Genomic DNA, 17991 nt, shown 5'->3' on the forward strand with positions numbered 1-17991 from the left:
TGTATTCATAACAATAAACCATCCTTTGTTTTGTTTTTTTAAAAGATATTTTAAAATCTATATTTGTCTGTTGGAAGCAGCAGTCGAAAGCAATTCTTCTTAAATGTCCCTTAAGTTGCTTGTACACTGAGTACTGTACAAGGAAGGTGAACTTTACCTGCTGGCAAAGATGTAGCTAAACGCTGTAAGTTTCAGCTTAGTCTCAAATAATTTCAGTCATAAGTAGCTGATCAGATTTTTAAAGTTAAACAATTATTTAAGTCCTACTGTGTTTTACTGATAGGCTATTACCACTGATACATAACAAACATATTTCTAGCTTGAGAAAGTGCGTGAATGTGGGAAAGGGGTCTGGGATCATTGTCCAATTTATTGATATTCAAAAAAAAAAAAAAACTATAAACAAACATTTTACAGGTTACAAGTTGAATGAGATTAAAATGACAAATACATATAAACAGTGGATGAAAGTAAAAACATTTACAATATAAAACAGGACTGTAACACAATAGGAAAGATAACAGACAAATAGCGATATAAAGAGGTCAGCACAAACTGGAAAGGCATTTGAGCAAGTGAGTCTGTAGTATGTTTATCTTTAAATCCACTTTGACCATTAACTATGTTTATGCTCAGTGTTAGTTTGTTTATTAACCCGTGCAGAAAAAATAGATATGAATCAGGGGACTCATTATGTCCATCTGTTCTATAATCATTAACCCCTTAAAAAAAAAATCTATTAGCCCGACATTTCTGAAGTTTCATTACACATTTCTAAGCTGCACCTCTGACACAGCGAGCAGAATAACTCAGTCGATAACGATCACCTCAGAGGGCGTTTTGTCCAGGGAGGCGTTGCTCTCTAAAGCCTGGACGATCTGGGCGGCTGTTGGTCTTTTCTTGGGGTCCTCCTCCGTGCAGAGGTAGAAGAGCTCCACCATTCTCCGGTACGAGCTGCCCAGAGCCTCGGTGTCCAGTGCCGGCCGCGTCCCCAGCCGCTCATAGTAGGCGTCCTCATCAAAACTCAGCTCCATAGAGTCCTCTAAAACTAAAGCGCATAAACATGTCAGTATACTGTTCCACAATTAGGTTTTTCTTTTAGTCTTCACTGTATGGAGTTATGCTTCTTCTACACAAACTTCAGGACTGATAATCTGATGGAGCAACATGCTTCTTTGTCAGAGTCTCACCTTTTAAACTACTATCAGAAAGTACAGTCAAGATGTAACTATGTGGGCACAATCAAACTGAACAATTACACGTTTACAGGAAATGAACATTAAGAATGAATATTTAAAAATGAAAGAAGATACATTATTATTATAGTCACTGTTTGTAGAATTAAAAGGAGAACTGGAAGCGTCAGTGTCAGTTGATGTGGATTAGGATTTTGTGTCAGCCAAACATAACTGTAGCTGCACAGAAAGTAATAAATGAAATTTAAATGTATCCTCTTAGTACCCAGCTAAGGCTCTAGTTTACACTGAGGAGTAGGGATGCAACGATACCAATTTTTTCAAACCGATATGATACCGATACTTGGATCTGAGTACTTGCCGATACAGAGTACAAAAACCGATACTTCTATCACACACACACACACACACACACACACACACACAAATGCAATGAATTGGAAGACAGGTTTTATTTTATTCTCTGCCGATAATAAATAATATCTTAATAAAAATGACCACAAAAAAATTTCAAGTGAAAAATAAGCACTTCTATTAAATTATTGCAGAGTCTCCACATTGTAATTTAACAAAATATCACTGAACTATTGGCACTGTCTTGAGCTTTCGGAATAATAAATAAACACTTCTGTTTGGAATAAAATAAATACAAATTAGGTTTGAGAATAAAATAAGCTTTTAAATTGTTGCAGAGTGTCCATATTGTAAACAAACAAACAAAATAACAAAAGTATTTGGCATTGACGAACAAACTCCCCATCTGCCCGTGGATCATCAGTCCACTGTGCCGTTAAACCAAGGACTGACATCGCACACACACTGCTTGTCTCTACCTCTTTAGAAAGTTTGGGCACCATTATCTCCCTGATGTGTGGGCGGCTGGGAATTTCATATTGCAGCTCGAGTATGCTGAGAAGAATCCTATGTTTTCCACGACTGGCATTGGCTGGTCATCCAGAGCGATAAAATGAGTCAGAGCCTCTGTTATTTTAACTGCCTGTGGATTTTCTCTTGACATTTTTCATCGCTTTGCCAAAACCTGAGTTAAAGTTGGCTGTTCCGGTCCACACTGCTGACATTTTGTTTAGCCTAGCTACAGCAGCCTCCAGTTTCTCTTTTTTTATCTGGAGCTGCCAGTCTGACTCGTCTAACCCTGTGCCTGTTTAGCGCGGGATGTCCCCCTAGTGGCCAATCTAAAAAACTACAACAAAAATGACAAGCCACCCTCTGATTAATGAAATAAGTTGGTATCGGTTCATGGTATCGGTTAACTTTTACGAGTATGAGTACACACACATTTTACAGTATCGGCCCCGATACCAGTATCGGTATCGGTGCATCCCTACTGAGGAGGATAATATTTTGCTACTTTCTACTGCTAAATTAGAACCAAGCAAGCTTAAGAGGCACTGTAAACCAAATAATGCAAACTGAAAAACTGTGAAAGTGTCACGAAGACACATGAAAGAAAAGTTAACATGTCTGAGTAAATCAAAGTGACATCTCACCTTCACCCTCATCATCCTCCAGCATCTCCAGATGAGGCATGGCCAGCGTCATCATCTCCCACAGAGTGAGACCGTAGGCGTAGATGTCTGCCTTGTCTGTGATCTCTCCTCCTTCCTCCAAACATTCCTTGGGCTTCCACGGCTCTGTGCCGATGTACTCCGCTTTTGGGTCAGACACTGAAGACACAGAGTTGTTTTTCATGAAACTCCTTTTGGACTAAGAAACAATTTAACTGCAAAACAAACAAATTTAATTTGTCCAGGTTGCCACAATGGCGTCACCCAAAATTACATTACTTTTAAAAACAAAGCGCATCTTTGAGGCTCCAGAAGTTTCTAATTAGTTCAAATTGAACCCAAATTGTGGAGACCCCCGCAGACTGATGACATGATGTATGAGGATAATTTATGTTTCTATCTGGGCAGAAAAACAAAGTAAATCAACTGCTGTAAACAGTGGTTACCACACAAATGTGTCTGCCAATTCTCCGCTTTAATCCATGATTAATCCCATTTGTGTGCCTGCATACGCTCTGTACCACTTCAGTTAACTGCACCATTTAACAATGCGCTGTGGGTGAGTACTCAGTTTTGCTGCTTTATGAATGAAATGACCTGCATGGCAGTCATAAAAGGAGCTCACTGAGTTGCTTTAGTAAGGGGAAAAAATGAACATGGCTCATCTGTTCAGCAAGGAGCTGGCTGAACATTTCTGAATAAAATCTAATTTTTTCACTTTTGTGACCACGAAGCCATATTCCTTTTATTACATGCTGCTTATGACAATTTTCACCAGGTCAGACATCTGTTTTCATGACCATTGAGAAAAAGGCACCTAAGATATGGGCTAAAGTAGGAAGGCCTTTGGTGTTGTTCTCTGTGATGATTTATTTTAATGCCAACATCATCAGCCAACACATTATTGAGCAGAAACACAATTCTTTACATAAAGTCTCCTTTACATCCTTCCCCAAATTCATGACATTTTCCACTGGGGTCAAAGACAAGGAAGAATAAAGGAAGTTTATTATTGTGATTATTATTTCCCCCCCAGATTATTTGACCTGACTCATTGATTTGAGGAGACATTAGAGCAGAGCTGGCAGGGTTAAGTCTGTTTAATTCCAGCTAAGTTAATAAAACCCTAAAAAATATAATAAAGTAATTGTAACTACGGCTTTCCATCCAAAGCTCAACAGAAACAACAGAAAATAAATCAGCACATGTGCTTGAGCTGTGTGGTTGTTATTCTGAGTTTGTCAGCTTATTGGCAACATACCTACTTCTGCAAAGCTGAAAAATACACCAGAAATAATGCTTCCAGGCAAACAGGATGCAGCAATTCATATGAAAAGGACAATTCCAACAATAATAATAAAAAAAAGAATCAAATCCTTCAACCTTCAACCTCTTGGAGGCATTGCTAAACAGTGAAGAAGATGAAAATAATGAGGGACAGCTGTAAACTACAACATAAAACATGAAGGCCGTAACAGATACATGCCCAAAATATACATAAATAAAAACACAAGTCCATTAATCATACAAAATGTGGGCCAACAAAGCACATTATTTTATGAAATATACGAGGCTACGTTTGTGCTTACATTTTCCTTATGCTGTGTCGCCCTTACTGCACTATAATGCTGCTGCTGGGACCTTGTTTCATTAGATTAACATTTCAAATCTCAAACTCTCATATATAAAACTGGTCAAAAATCTTTAATATGACGGAAAAACCCAGAGAGCTATATCTCGTGAACAAAAACAGAATTTACCTTTCATGTTTTCATCCAGCTGCAGAGACACGCCAACATCGCAGATTTTCACTGTTTCAAAGTCACCCTTGATGACCACGTTACATGATTTCATGTCCCCGTGCAGCAGCTTCTTCTCATTGTGTAGATACTGCAAAGGCAAAGTATTCCTGAAGCTCATGGCTGATGTTAAACAGACAAATATTTAGGAATGAAAGAAACCTTTGAATTAAGTGAGCTGGAGGATTATTAAATAATAAATATTATGAAAATTTACCATTGCCTCACAAATGTTTTACTTTTAACCAGGGATATTATTTAGCATCAGCCACATCCTGGTAGAAAATAAAGGTGACCAATACGTTTCAGACAAAAACACCACTTTTTATCTATTAAGTGGTTAGTATTTTTAAATTTTTATCTCTTGGTGTGTGTTATGTGTAATTTTTAAAAATGTATTTAATTTGTTTTCACCTAAATAATAAATATATTACAGCCTAAAAGATACTGTCAGTTGATATATTGGCAGACAGATGAATATTTGACAGATGGGAGAAAGACTCTTCAGCCATGTTATGTTGCATAGTTTATCCTCCAGAGGGCACTCTGTACCTGCTCTGCTGGCAACATGTTTGTTATGCCACAAACAATAACAAATAATACTTTTAAACTGCATTGACATATTTGCTTAGCAAGGGCTCACAAATAACTCAACATCGCAGATGTTAGCGAAAACTGTTTGCAGTGTTTCCAACAGAAAAAAGTATTAGCCAATATTGGATTTTTAAATCGCCAAATATCCGTATCTAAAAACATGCAGCTCAAGCAGACATATAAAATAATTTGTACCATGTCGTAAAAGATCATGTGTAATAGCTACACATGGTCAGATGTGGGAATTGATCCCACCTGTGACTATATATATATATGTATGTATGTATGTATGTATGTATGTATGTATGTATGTATGTATTTCCAGTTATGACACAGGTGTTTATGCCAGGTAGAAAGGAGGACCAAGTAAGCGATTTACCTGCAGGCCACGAGCCACATGCAGTGCCACTTTCTCTATAATAGCGGCAGGAAAAGCTTTCAGGCCGTCCTCCCTCCGCTTCTCTATCAGGTCATTGAGGGACTGCTCTCCTCCGTACTCCATGGCCAGACACTTGGAGCCATCTTTGGCAGTGGTGAAGGCACGGAAACCTTGATGTTTGCACAAAGACGCACAAGATTTAAAAGAGCAAATATAACAGTATCACAGACAGCATGATCTGAAAATAAGAGAACCAAAAAGCTATTTTGCACAAGATTTTTACCAAGTGACCAACACAAACATTAATAAAAAAATCAACAAAAAAAAATCAAATGATGTTGAACTGTGGGATTCAGTGTTTTTTTTGTTATTTTCTTATCTTTTCTTAGAAACAATGTCAAAAATTTACAGTGTCAATGGAAAATAAAAGTTACTGACTTGCACATGTAAGAGGACATATAATGTGACCTCAGGGAGCTGAACAATGAATCTCTCTCTGTGTTTTTTTGTGTCACTGCTAACTGAGACAGATTGCCATCACAACAGTGCCCGCTCTTACCAACAATGTTTGGGTGATTGATTCCTTTCAGGACCTTTGCCTCCTCGTTGAGGCGCTCCTGGTAAACAGTCACCTGTTTGGCTGCACATTTACTGTTGATCTTCTTCACAGCCCAGGGTGATGCATTTAGGTTGCCCACTCTACGATTAATCATCAAAAACACACAGTTAGAGCGCATTTGTTTTTTTTATGTTTATGTACACAGACAGGAATTGCAAATGCGATAAAAATATCTTGTAGATGTATTTGTTTACTTGGTCATGAGATACTGAAAGAGACACGATACTGGCAATGGCAATATAATATGGCCTTTAAAAACACACTGCTCATTCATGTTAAGTTTGCAATATACAGCTCCAACTAGATTGGCTAGATGTCCCACCTGCATGCATCCCTACTAACACCCACAGACGATTAGCAGACAGAACATGAGCTGAAATCACAGCAGTTTTTAGTTACTAGGAGAGATGAAAGTTGCATCTGAATTAAAAAAAAAACCATATTTAATTGTCCTTCACATGCTTCATGCCAAACCTGTGAACTATATTAAATTTTTGAGTTAGATATTTTAAACAAGCTCTCGTCATAATGTGTGCCACACTGTCGCACAAAAAACACTATTGTTCACACAGTCTGTTGGGATCTTGTCACATTATCTTCAGCTAACATTTTTTAAATTTGCAGGTTAATGAAAAGCAAAAACAGGCTAAAAACAAACAAACAAAAAGTTCATTGAAACCCAAAGTGACATCCAAGCTAAATTTTTTTTCTAAATTGGAGGCTGAACACTATCCAACTTCCAATGACTTGGAAATCAGGAAATCTGGTTATTTGAAGAATTTTTTGTGTTTAGCCTTTGAGTTAATTTTGCTGTAAACAGACTGATTCAGGTACTTCCTTGGATCTTTGAGGGGTAGACATGACAATCAGCTTAATGATTCTGTGTTTTGACACAGATGTTAAAGTCCTTGCTATCTCTAGGGATTTCCTAAACAAAGTTATGTACCAAGCTTGACTAAATAATTTCTGATTTAATTTCAAAAGGGTGGTTACATTTGATAGAAGATACATTGTGATCCATCAATTCACAAAGCACAGTAACACCTGTTCATAAGATAGACGTTGACTCCAGTCCCACAACCCAACTTCTTCATGAAAGGAGAGGCAGGGATGGTGATGGGGGTTCCGCTGGTGCTTCCGGTGCTCCTCACTCGGACAATTTTAGGGGTTTTAAATGCGCCCTGGTCGGGGCTGGTGGCAGGGGTGGCCATTCTGTAAAGTTTCAGTAAACACGTGAAAGCAAAGTGGCAAAACAAACTCACAACAAGATAGAACAGGACGTACGGGCATTAACAATGATGTGGATTAACGTACTGCACCAATAGGTGGTATTTCATGTATGTATAAGCCGAACTAAAATCTGAGGTGCCTACTATGTTTTTAACCATATACACGGTTGTCCTTGTCTACGCTTATATAAAACTTAAAGAAAAAGATATATTTTAAACGGGACCTGGCGCAACTGCTATTGACAATAGCGTTCAGAGAGAAGCTTCAAGACTCAATTCAAAATTTTACTTTAAACTGAGTAATTAATACAAGACTTAGCTTCGAAATAAGTGATGCTTATTTTAGAGTAGTTTTTTAGATATCGGTTATCGACAATATAAAACAAAATTCGCCAACTGTTTAAATTATCGTCAACTGGCATCCTTTAACTGTGACTGCGAATCATTTGGTAAGTTATTTGAATTAATGTATCAAAAATGTCGTTAATTTAATCAAATATTTGTAACTTATTTTAAAGAAAAGTAGGATTACCTAAAAGTTTCCTTTCGCTGCTGTAGCTAAAAACCGCCCGAAGATTCAAAGTGAAGGCTGGGCATACAGGACGGAGACCGCAGAGGTACAAACCGAGCAGAGGGCGTTTGCTTTTTTTAATAAGGGAGTGAAACGTGCATATTTCATTTACTTTTCAACGTGACTGGCCTCAGCTGGTGAAAAGCAGAATTACATTTTTTACTTTTTACACGTTTTACAATATTCTTGAGTTTTCCAATAATTAAAAATTGTAATTCTGCTTTTCACCAGCTGAGGGCAGTCACGTTGCAAAATACTAGCAGTATGTGTGTTTGTTTATGACAGATGATGATGTAATAGCAGAGTTGGTTACAAATTAGATTACAAAATGTATTTTCACCACTTACTATAAGCTACACCACAGATTGTAGTCATCACTTACTTGTGAATAGTTAGAAAACCCTAGTACCAAAATGAAACAGGGACTGTGAGATCATGATTGGTCACATTTCAAGTAGCTGACACTGTTCTTTAATTTAGAGCATGCTACTTATAAAGATAAATTTGCTGCAATATGTAAGAATTTGTAGAATAAAAAGTGAAAATTTGTAGAAAAAAATTCAAGCAGCAGAGGGAATGGGAGTAGAAGTCAGCCGATTAGAAAGCAGAAGACCGAACGGGCTTACTCTGCTCTTCTCTCTCTGCCATGCTGGGTTCCCAACCACGGAGCACAGGGAGCCACTAAGTTTCCTTTAAAGCTTTTAAAAAAATTATTAGCAATGATTTTAATGAGAAAATCAAGGCAGCTACAGAAGTCCCCCATCCTTCATTAAGAGCATCAGCTAAAACCAGAGTGAACAACAATTTTGGCTGTTGGTGCCTGTGCTGGCTTACTAGCTACCTAACATAAACATATTCTGGGGGATTTTTAATACAATTGCCCATTAGCAATCAAACCTATTTGCTATTAAGAGTTATATTTTCTAGGTAATATATATATATATGATAGTTTCTTTTATGTTAATGTCTTTTTTGTCTTGACACCAACTCCTTGTAAACTGGTTTAGTGTCATATACAGTGTGATGTAGTGATGTCCTTGAGTGTCATTCATGTGGTTTAGAGAGAGACCTTAGAGGTGAACTAACAGTTCTCTTTTACTGCAAACACTGAGACAAACTGAGTGAGAAGACACTGCTGGGATGTGGAGTGAGTGTGTCAAATATTTGAGCTAACGATAATATCACACTGATCAGTATATTTATGATAGCCAATAAATGATTGTTTACTCTGATTTCCTGCTGCTCCTAATGAGGAATAAGGGATTTCTGTGTCTGTGTTGATTTCCTCTTTAATCACAGTGCTAATGTGGTGTAGAAGATTGCTGCCACACCGCCTCTTCAGCCTGTGCTTCAAAGGCTCTGATAGTTAGAATTAACACTCAGGGTGTTAATTCATTTAAACTTACATAATCATCCTGCTGTAACCAGGTTTCAGTAAGGCAGAGTAAATCGATTTCTTGATCAATTGTTAAGTCATGTACTAACTCTTTGGTGCTGTTGAGGATACTGTATTGTTCTTTCTTTCTTTCTTTTATTTTTTTACATTTAAGTCCTTTTTTTTGCTGGTTTTTAGTTTGTTTTTGTCTGTTTGGGAGCTGACACAGTCTCAATGGAGATGGGGTTTAGGGGGATAACAGTAGGAGAGAAGCTGCAGAGGTGTGTGAGACTGCAACTCTGCTTCCTGGTCCCAACACTAGATAGTCATGTTTCAGGGGATTTCATAAATTTGCCAGATTTCTAGAAATAAGAGCTGCTTCATTCAAAGTGGGATTGTCTCACAACCAGACCAGGTTTCCTCCAGAAAGTTTCCCAATTATCTATAAAGCCCACATCATTTATTGGGCACCACTCAGACAGCCAGCAATTTAAGGAGAACATGCGGCTAAACATGACACTCCTGGTCTGATTGGGGAGGGGACTACAGAGTCTGACATTGTGTTGGCAAAGTTACACACTGATTCAATATTGATTTTAATGACCTCTGATTGATGTAACCGGGTGTCATTATTGCTGATGTGAATTATACTTTTACTGAATTCAGGTTTACCCTCAGCCAGCAGTTTTAAATTTCACTCAGTGTCGCCTGCTCTGGCCCCTGGAAGACAATTGACTATGGTTGCTGCTGTCTTCACATGTCTCAGAACAGAATCACCAATTACCAGAGTTTGATCCCTGGCGGGTGTGTCGCCGAGTGGGGGAAACAGTTAGACACATGAACAGGTTTGTCATGTACCAGGGCTTCTGTTTAAGACTATGCTTCCTCCTCACTGTCACCCAGCCATCATGTTTGCCCGTCTGCTCAGGATAACCTGCTGGGAGACAGTTAGCAGGGCCTACGCCACCTTCCACTGCTCTGGCTACAGGGGCCTGACCAGCTACGGGGTTTTCAAGGGTGGGATTTCGAGTGTCCAATTTAGTGAACCAGGCCTCTAGAGCTGCATAAAGGCTACATTTATTACCAGTATCATTACTGCTCATTTAAAAAAACAGAAAGCATAACTCCTTCTCCAGAGTCGGAGCAGTCTTCCACATATCAGGTTAAATAAAGACTGCTGAGGAGCAAGCATGGCTTGGGCCCATCTCAGAGCTCACCCTCGCAGCAGGATAACCATGAAAGCAATTTTTGCACAGTCTGAGGAATAAATTCTCCTTTGTTGATGAAACACTAGGAAACCCTGTGTGAGAAGACCTCCGTTCTTTTCACAGGTAAAAACTTCAGGTGTAGGAAGAGGCCTCTCCAGAGGTACAACCTCCCTGAGCTGTGCTGCTGACCATGCCCATCGTTTTATGACCACAGTATACTCATCTTATAACGGATGTCAATCCAGCATCCTTGGCATGTGGTGGATCAGGAGATTTGCAACATGGATGCACAGCTGACAAATCTGAAGCAACTGTGTGATGCTATCACGTCAATATGAAATTAAATCTGTGAGGAATGTTTCCAGGTCTTTGTTCAATCTGCGCCACAAAGAATTAAGGCAGTTCTGAAGGTGAAAGAAGGCCCAAAACAGTACTGGCAAGGTGTAACTAATGAAGTGGCCAGTGATTGTATTTAGTGTCTAGATGTTTTTTTCAGTATTTTATTCACTTAATAGCAGGACAGAATACCACATGACTGTGGCCTTGTGTTGTACCCTCTCTGCTGCAGTGATGCTGCAGACAAACACAAACATCGTGATTATCGTGACATAAGAAAAGCCTCTTAAAGATGAAGGCCTGTGTCTCTTGACCTAAACACATAATCCAGTAAAATCTAATTTATGTTCATTAATGCCCCTCACACTGTAACTTAAAGTAATACTGATTAATTACAGAAGTACGTTTATGAGCATAAAGATGTAAGCCTTGGACCATCAGGATGAAATGTGGTTGGGAAACTTAACAAGCATTGATAAAGCTTCATCAGTAGCTCGAGCAACACCTCAAAACCTTCGCTCACCACGGGTGGTTGGCAGACTGTGGTTGTACCATGCAGCCTAATAACATGCAGTAAATTGCAGGTTAAAGCAGTCTGCTTACACATTGTTAAATGAGGGAAGGGAACTAATGTCCCATTTTATCCCAGGACTTGATTAAATGGCTGCTCACTTTCTACAGTACTTAAAATGGTAAATGGCCTGCATTTGTATAGTGCTTTTCTAGTCCCTAAGGACCCCAAAGCGCTTCACACTACATTCAGTCATTCACCCATTCACACACACATTCACACACTGGCGATGGCAAGCTACATTGTAGCCACAGCTGCCCTGGGGCGCACTGACAGAGGCGAGGTTGCCGGACACTGGCGCCACCGGGCCAAGTAAGAATCAGCTGGTGAACGTATTAATCTTCTACAAGTTTTTGACCAGGAGGTTAAACTCGTACAAATTAGCTTCACCCAGGCTCATGAAAACATTTTCCTGCTTACAGATAGCAGATCATTTGTGTCAGTAAGGTTTATATTTGAGCTTCTTGTTCACACAGAACAAATCTTCTTAATTGTTTTTAACGATTACCAAAGTCTGTGAATCCCTAAATTGTTCAGTTGTTCTTTTTGCACCCCATGAGGTCACTTTCACCATGTGACAAAAATAACACCCTACTGTACCACAGCAACTTTCTATATCCTCAATAAAAAGCTGACAGGTTGCAATGATGTTCCAAATAACTTATCAAGAAAACAACTAAATAGACAGAAACTATTATAAAAACTGGTTTATTTTATATCTCCTAGTTTGAAGTGAAGCAATAAAAACATGTATAAAACATCACAAACTGTAATATTATACAAATGCTTACGTCCTGTCCTGCTGATGCAATGGAGACATCTTCCAGTGACAGTCTTCATCCGTGTGAGTGTGAGGAGGCTCCTAAACCCACCGACACAGAAGTGCATGTTCACAACTCCCTCTGTGCAGGTGGGGTCAGGGCCCTCCTCACCCTGGGTGAAGAGGGGGGGTGGTGCTGTGGCCAGTCAGGTATGAAGTGCTGAGAGTGGATCTTTGGTCCTCTGTGCAGCTCTGTCCACCCTCAGCTGCCCTGCAAAGCAACAACACAAGAAAGACGTCATTTTAACACAAAACAGCATTTCCATTGTAGGTAGTTGCAGCATGTTGTTAAAATGCTATTTTACACTCAACATATAAATGTAGTATGATAATTTATACCAGCTATTGGAATGATTTAGTCTTCAAGACAGTTTGTAGCCAATGTGAGGTGATAACTTACATAGTTGGAACACAGCACCACTCTCCAGTTTGCCATTTGGTCATCCATCCTTCTCATCAGGTTGGGGTAAGGCTGTCTTCTGGGTGGAGTATCTCTCTGTGTTAGCTCTGTCTTGGACGTTGAGTGTCTGAAGTTCTGAATGCTGGGAGAGGACAAGTGTAAAGCCCCTGAAGACAAAAAGACAAAGAAAAAAGGATGAATTCACAGATCACAGAGTTGTTCAATTTACTGTTCTTCTGTTGTGTTTTTACCTCACCTATGATCCCTTAGCCACAGGCTATACCTTACGTAAAAACAAGAGACTACAGTCAGTTCACGACATCATTTTTAAACCTTTTCTACTTATTTGTGTTGACATTAAGTACGGACTTACCGTTGTCCTGCATGGTGAGCTAGAGCTTGAGAAAAAATATGTAAGTCATTTAAATAGTTACCTGTGATATTAAGAAAAATAGAAGTAACAATACCTAAAACACTACCTTTCAGTCACACAGGCAATGTCACATATTAAGAAAAAAACAAAACATTTTACATGTGTTAGTTAATATTCTTTACAAGTCAGATATTCTTAGTTAGCTGTCTTACAAACATCACAAAACACAAAGGCCAACTTAAACATTTAAAGTTTAAAAACAAGTTCTAACATAATCTAGTCAGAGTCGCTGTCATCAAGTGAAAGGTCAAAAGGCCTTTCCCAGAAGCGTCTGACTCCAAAAGAACCCGATGATGTTGAAGGGCCATAGAACGTGTCATCACTTACCTTGCACCTCTTTGCACTTACCTCTTCAGTGCAGATGTCTTCTCTGCTTCTCTTTGCTGAGGAGGTAAGAGCTGAGGTTGAAGGAGAAGTTGAGAGAGTAGCAGAAGAAGGAGCAGCAGAGGAAGGAGCTGAGAGAACAGGAGAGGAAAGAGCTGAGGGAGCAGGAGAGGAAGCAGCTGAGGGAGGGACAGAGGAAGGAGCTGAGGGAGCAGGAGCTGAGGGAGCAGGAGAGGAAGCAGCTGAGGGAGGGGCAGAGGAAAGAGGAGAAGCTGACGGATCACCGACTGGGCCAATGACTCGAGGGAAGAGTGGGGCATTGGCCTGGCCGAAAGGTGGTATGACGAATGGGGCAGCACCTGGAGCAATAGGATGTCGCCAATTGTGCCAAAACGGCTCTGGAGGGAGCTCCTGGATGAGAGGGGAATCATCTCTCTCATCCATGGTGTCATACCCCGAGTCGTCACTAGGCCAATCGGCCCACTCTTCTGAGTTGTTCCAGTCAGATGAATTGTCAGTGTCTTCACTCACCTCTTCAACGTCCTCAGGTAGGTAGGGAGGGTACTCACCTTCCTCTTCGCTGTCATCAGGATCCTGTGCTTCATGAGAAGAGGGTGAGGATGAGAGCAGGATATACTCACCATACTCACCTTCACTGACACGCTCGGTATCAGTGTCATCCAGGATCCTGATGACTTCAGGAAGGCCTTCTTCTGCGGGACGCTCAACCACGTAGTCAAGACGACCTGTGAGGAAACAAGTTTAAAATAACATTAGGAATTTAATAAACATCAACAATCTTTTTCTTTCCCTCTTTCTTTCTCCCTTTTCTTTTCCCCAGTCAAGTCTGTCCCGTGTTTAGCAAGTGAAAATAAAATAAAATAAACAATAAAAGCAAAGGTGAATCAAATAGATCAATACAGCAAGGCTGGGTTGGTCCATTTGGTAAAGTAAATCTGTTGGGCATCTTTCTTTGCCTTTAGACAATAATTCAGATGGCAAAAAAACCAAACGGGACAGGCGAAAAAGAAAAAAAAGAAAAGAAAGAAATGTAATAAACACCCAGTGCTACCCTGGAGAACGTACTGGATAATATGTATTGATTTGTAAATAACTGGACATAAATAGCTTATTGTATAAATATCGTGCAGTAAATTTCTAACTAACTAATTCTTTCATTAACGATGTAACACATTTTGAAACCGGATCAGAGGTTCAATATGTGGAAACTATAATGAAACATTTAGACTCCCCATGTACCAAATTCATATCCCAAATTTTGCCAATACAAACAAAGGCAGTACAACTCGAAGCACAGTTTTAAAAATAAAAAATATTTTAATAAAGTTTGACTTCATTTGACCTTGAAGGAGGGGTCAGAGGTCAGATGTAACATGATATTTTAAGTACTATTATATATTGACTGCAGACTTCACACTTTTAAGAATCATAGCTTCTAAATTATAAAGATTTTTGTTCATTTTTGACCAATCACAAAGTTAACCTTGAAGTGGATGTAAGCTAAATTTACATAACCCCACTCTACACCCCTACAAAGTTTGATCAGGATTAATTCATTTTCTTTTCAGCTATGATGTTTACAAAAAAATAACAGGCATGCAAAAGTTACCAAAAACATAACCTCCTTGGCAGAAGTAAAAATTGCAAACACACAAAGCTCTGCAGGTATGTCTGAAAACCATGGTCAAGTAAAAAACAAACAAACAAACAAACAAATAAAAATTCTTAACTCAAAATCTGCATTATTAGGAATGTGCACAAGGACTGTATCTGCCATAAGGACAGATACATGAAATCTTTTTACCACATGCTATCCCTGTGTAATACAATATATCTGTCAGCTATATAATAAGATATATTATAAAGTATTACCATAACATAAGGTAGGTCTTAATACCATTATTACTACTATACTATGATTACTGTTTTCATATTCTTTTTTATATTATCTTATTTTTATTACTTTTTATCATCACGTTTTGTAGCAGGGGAAAAGTCATAGTTTATTTCAATAAAGCATTTGATCCGGAGAAGAACAGGATGTTAGGAGGGGACCGGGATCTGGTGTGTTTACACCTGTGTGTTCTGACGTCATGACATGCTGAAGATGCTGTTACCACAGAGACTGATTTTGGGGCATTTTACAAATTTTAGTCCATTAAGCTATTTTTAACTATTTCATTAAAAAGTGTCAAATTTGAAGCCTTCAAATCAAAGTAACACCTTTTTTTCAAATTCATACACCAGTCGTTAATAATTTCTACACCTCTCCCAGAAAATTTAAAGCATACAAACAATTTATGGGGAAAAATATTGGAATACGCATATTTTGATAACATTAAAGCGTGATACTCACACTGTAACTTATTAAATTATTACAGTCATTTAGTGACACTTAAAATAACTGGAGAAATGTTAAAAGTACCTGCAGCGAAGTCCAGGGGACTGTCGAGTCCACGACGAGCCATCTTCAGGCTTTGCTGTTGAGATGGAAAAACAAGTACAAACGATCCAAAGATGAAGTACTTGTTGTCGCTTTGAAGTAAAATCCGCTTTCAGAAAAATATTTTCCAAAACTTAACTTTCCACAGGCTGAGGTTGGAGCAGGTCAAAACAAGTCCAATAGCAAGTGTAAAGGGACGAATGGAACCTTGTGCAGCATTTATATACCCTCAGCAGGCCATGGTTACGGTTGCCAACATGCCTGTGCATGTAATATAACTATATAAATGGAGCTCACCAATCTAATTTACAGTTAATTTATGATAATTTACACTTACTGCCTCTGTCAGCCTTTATGTAGCATGTATACTAACCACGTAGGTATAGGTATATCCAGAAATAAACACAGATATTAGAAAGCAGCAAATCAGTAACTGAAATGTTTGCTTGAGTGACTAACATTAGCATATAGCTCATGCTAATATTACATCTTCACGTTTTTCTTTTCAAAGCTAACAATAACTTAATGCTCTCGCTACTCCTCATGCTGTGAAACAGGTATATGTTAGCAATGACAACATTTAACAAATATTTTTAAAATGCTAGCCGTGCTGGTCGGGTTTACATGTAAAGTCAATGGAAAAGCGTGACGATACGTGATTGCGGTCCTGCGAAAATTCGGAAGCAGATTTGCTTAGCGAAAACGCCTGAAACGCATGCGTCTGGCGCGTTTGACTCGCGAAAAAACCACCCGCCTGAGTTTTTGTGTTGCATTTTGTGCATACACGAGTTTCGCATCTACCGCTCAGTTGCAAAAATCAGAACTCCAGCGTCAAATCCCGCTGCGACAACCAATCAGGAGCCTGGTAACGTGGCTCTGACCTACGTCAAAGGGGCAGATCCAGCCAAAGCCCTTCATTCTTCATTCTTCATTCAGTATGGAGGAAAAGCTCATCAGTGCCGTGGCTAATCATCCAGAGCTATATGATGCTAGCTGCTACTTCTACCGAGACAGGAATAAAAAGGACCTAGCAAGCCCGCCTACTGTCCCGCTATTTTCCCACTGATCTACAAATACCGTTCTGGTTTTATGCATGTTGTCATATAGGAATATATTGTTTATTAATAAACAGCGCACAGTGGTCCCGCTCATCCGTCACTGCTTCGCTTTTTCGCTGATTTTTTATTGCACCGTACAGCATTGCATTCTGCAGCCTGATTGACAAATCTCCTCCGTGTTGTGTCTCCTGCGCTTGCCAAATTTATCATGTTTGGTATTGATAACCATCACGTCCAATAGAAAAAACAGCACAAAAACACCCATAACTATGGCCCTCGTTCAGAAATAGACACCTGCCCCGCAGGGAAAAAGGTGCAAGAAGGTTGCAGGCAGATGAAGACAAAACGCGGCATAATAATACTTTTACGTTTTGCAATCTACAAAGGTTTGCACTTTGAGAATTAACTTGTGAGAACTGTGAGTAATGTTCATGTGTGTGGGAAAAAAAGTGTATAAAGTGTGGGGGGAGGGGCTAGTTATTCTGAGAACCCCTGCTGCAATAAAAGAGGGACCACTGTATATACTTTCTCTATGATTATTGTTTTCAACCTGTTAACATTTAATATTGTCTTGATAGAACCAACTGATTCTGCAGCAGAGCATCCCCTGTTGCTTCTCCTGGCTCCCCAGTCCCTCAGCTCCTGTTGCTGCACCCACAGGTATGCAATTGTAGCATCAGATGTACAGCAAGCACTGATAACTTTTTACTCAGTGGGATTCCTTTGTGATCACCTTTACTAAATATCTACAACCAATCTGATTATATCCTTTTTTTGTTTTTGTTTTCAATGTTGAAAATGAAAATCTAGTAGCAGCCTTCTCATTTCTTTGTGTTTTACAGGCCCACAGAGGAGGACAGCTCTGAGGCAGATGAGGGACGGTCCCAGGACGGTCCATCGGCGGTGGAGCTGGCCATCCTGGAGTCCCTGAAGAGGCCACACCAGTCTCCAATGGAGCATTTCCTCCTCAGCCTTGTTCCTGCTCTGGAGAGCAGCTGGGTCCTTTTTATTCCTGTCTCTCTGTAAATACTTATATTTTATATATTTATGTTTAATGTTTTTCTGTTTGAGAATTTTAATATTACTTCA

At 39.3% G+C, this 17991-nt stretch overlaps 2 protein-coding genes and 1 pseudogene across 2 annotated transcripts; all 3 read right to left on the bottom strand.

Moving 5' to 3' along the window:
• Positions 1-346: 346 nt before the first annotated feature.
• On the bottom strand, positions 347-7963 carry pbk (PDZ binding kinase). The gene is made up of 7 exons (XM_006792745.2): positions 7875-7963; positions 7158-7325; positions 6054-6193; positions 5495-5664; positions 4483-4612; positions 2705-2881; positions 347-1048 (listed from the first exon to the last, which is right to left on the bottom strand). Exons 2-7 carry the CDS (start codon positions 7322-7324, stop codon positions 810-812), a joined length of 1023 nt encoding a protein of 340 aa, XP_006792808.1. The 5' UTR covers position 7325; positions 7875-7963; the 3' UTR covers positions 347-809.
• Positions 7964-9631: 1668 nt separating this feature from the next.
• Positions 9632-13009, bottom strand: LOC148098438 (uncharacterized; annotated as a pseudogene).
• Positions 12926-16019, bottom strand: LOC148098439 (uncharacterized). The gene is made up of 2 exons (XM_087852132.1): positions 15827-16019; positions 12926-14126 (listed from the first exon to the last, which is right to left on the bottom strand). The coding sequence occupies exons 1-2, from the start codon at positions 15867-15869 to the stop codon at positions 13273-13275; spliced, it is 897 nt and encodes a 298-aa protein (XP_087708258.1). The 5' UTR covers positions 15870-16019; the 3' UTR covers positions 12926-13272.
• Positions 16020-17991: the final 1972 nt, after the last annotated feature.

Source organism: Neolamprologus brichardi, chromosome 15 (assembly GCF_056152115.1).
Source record: "Neolamprologus brichardi isolate AB-2024 chromosome 15, ASM5615211v1, whole genome shotgun sequence".
In the NCBI taxonomy this organism is placed as follows: domain Eukaryota; kingdom Metazoa; phylum Chordata; class Actinopteri; order Cichliformes; family Cichlidae; genus Neolamprologus; species Neolamprologus brichardi.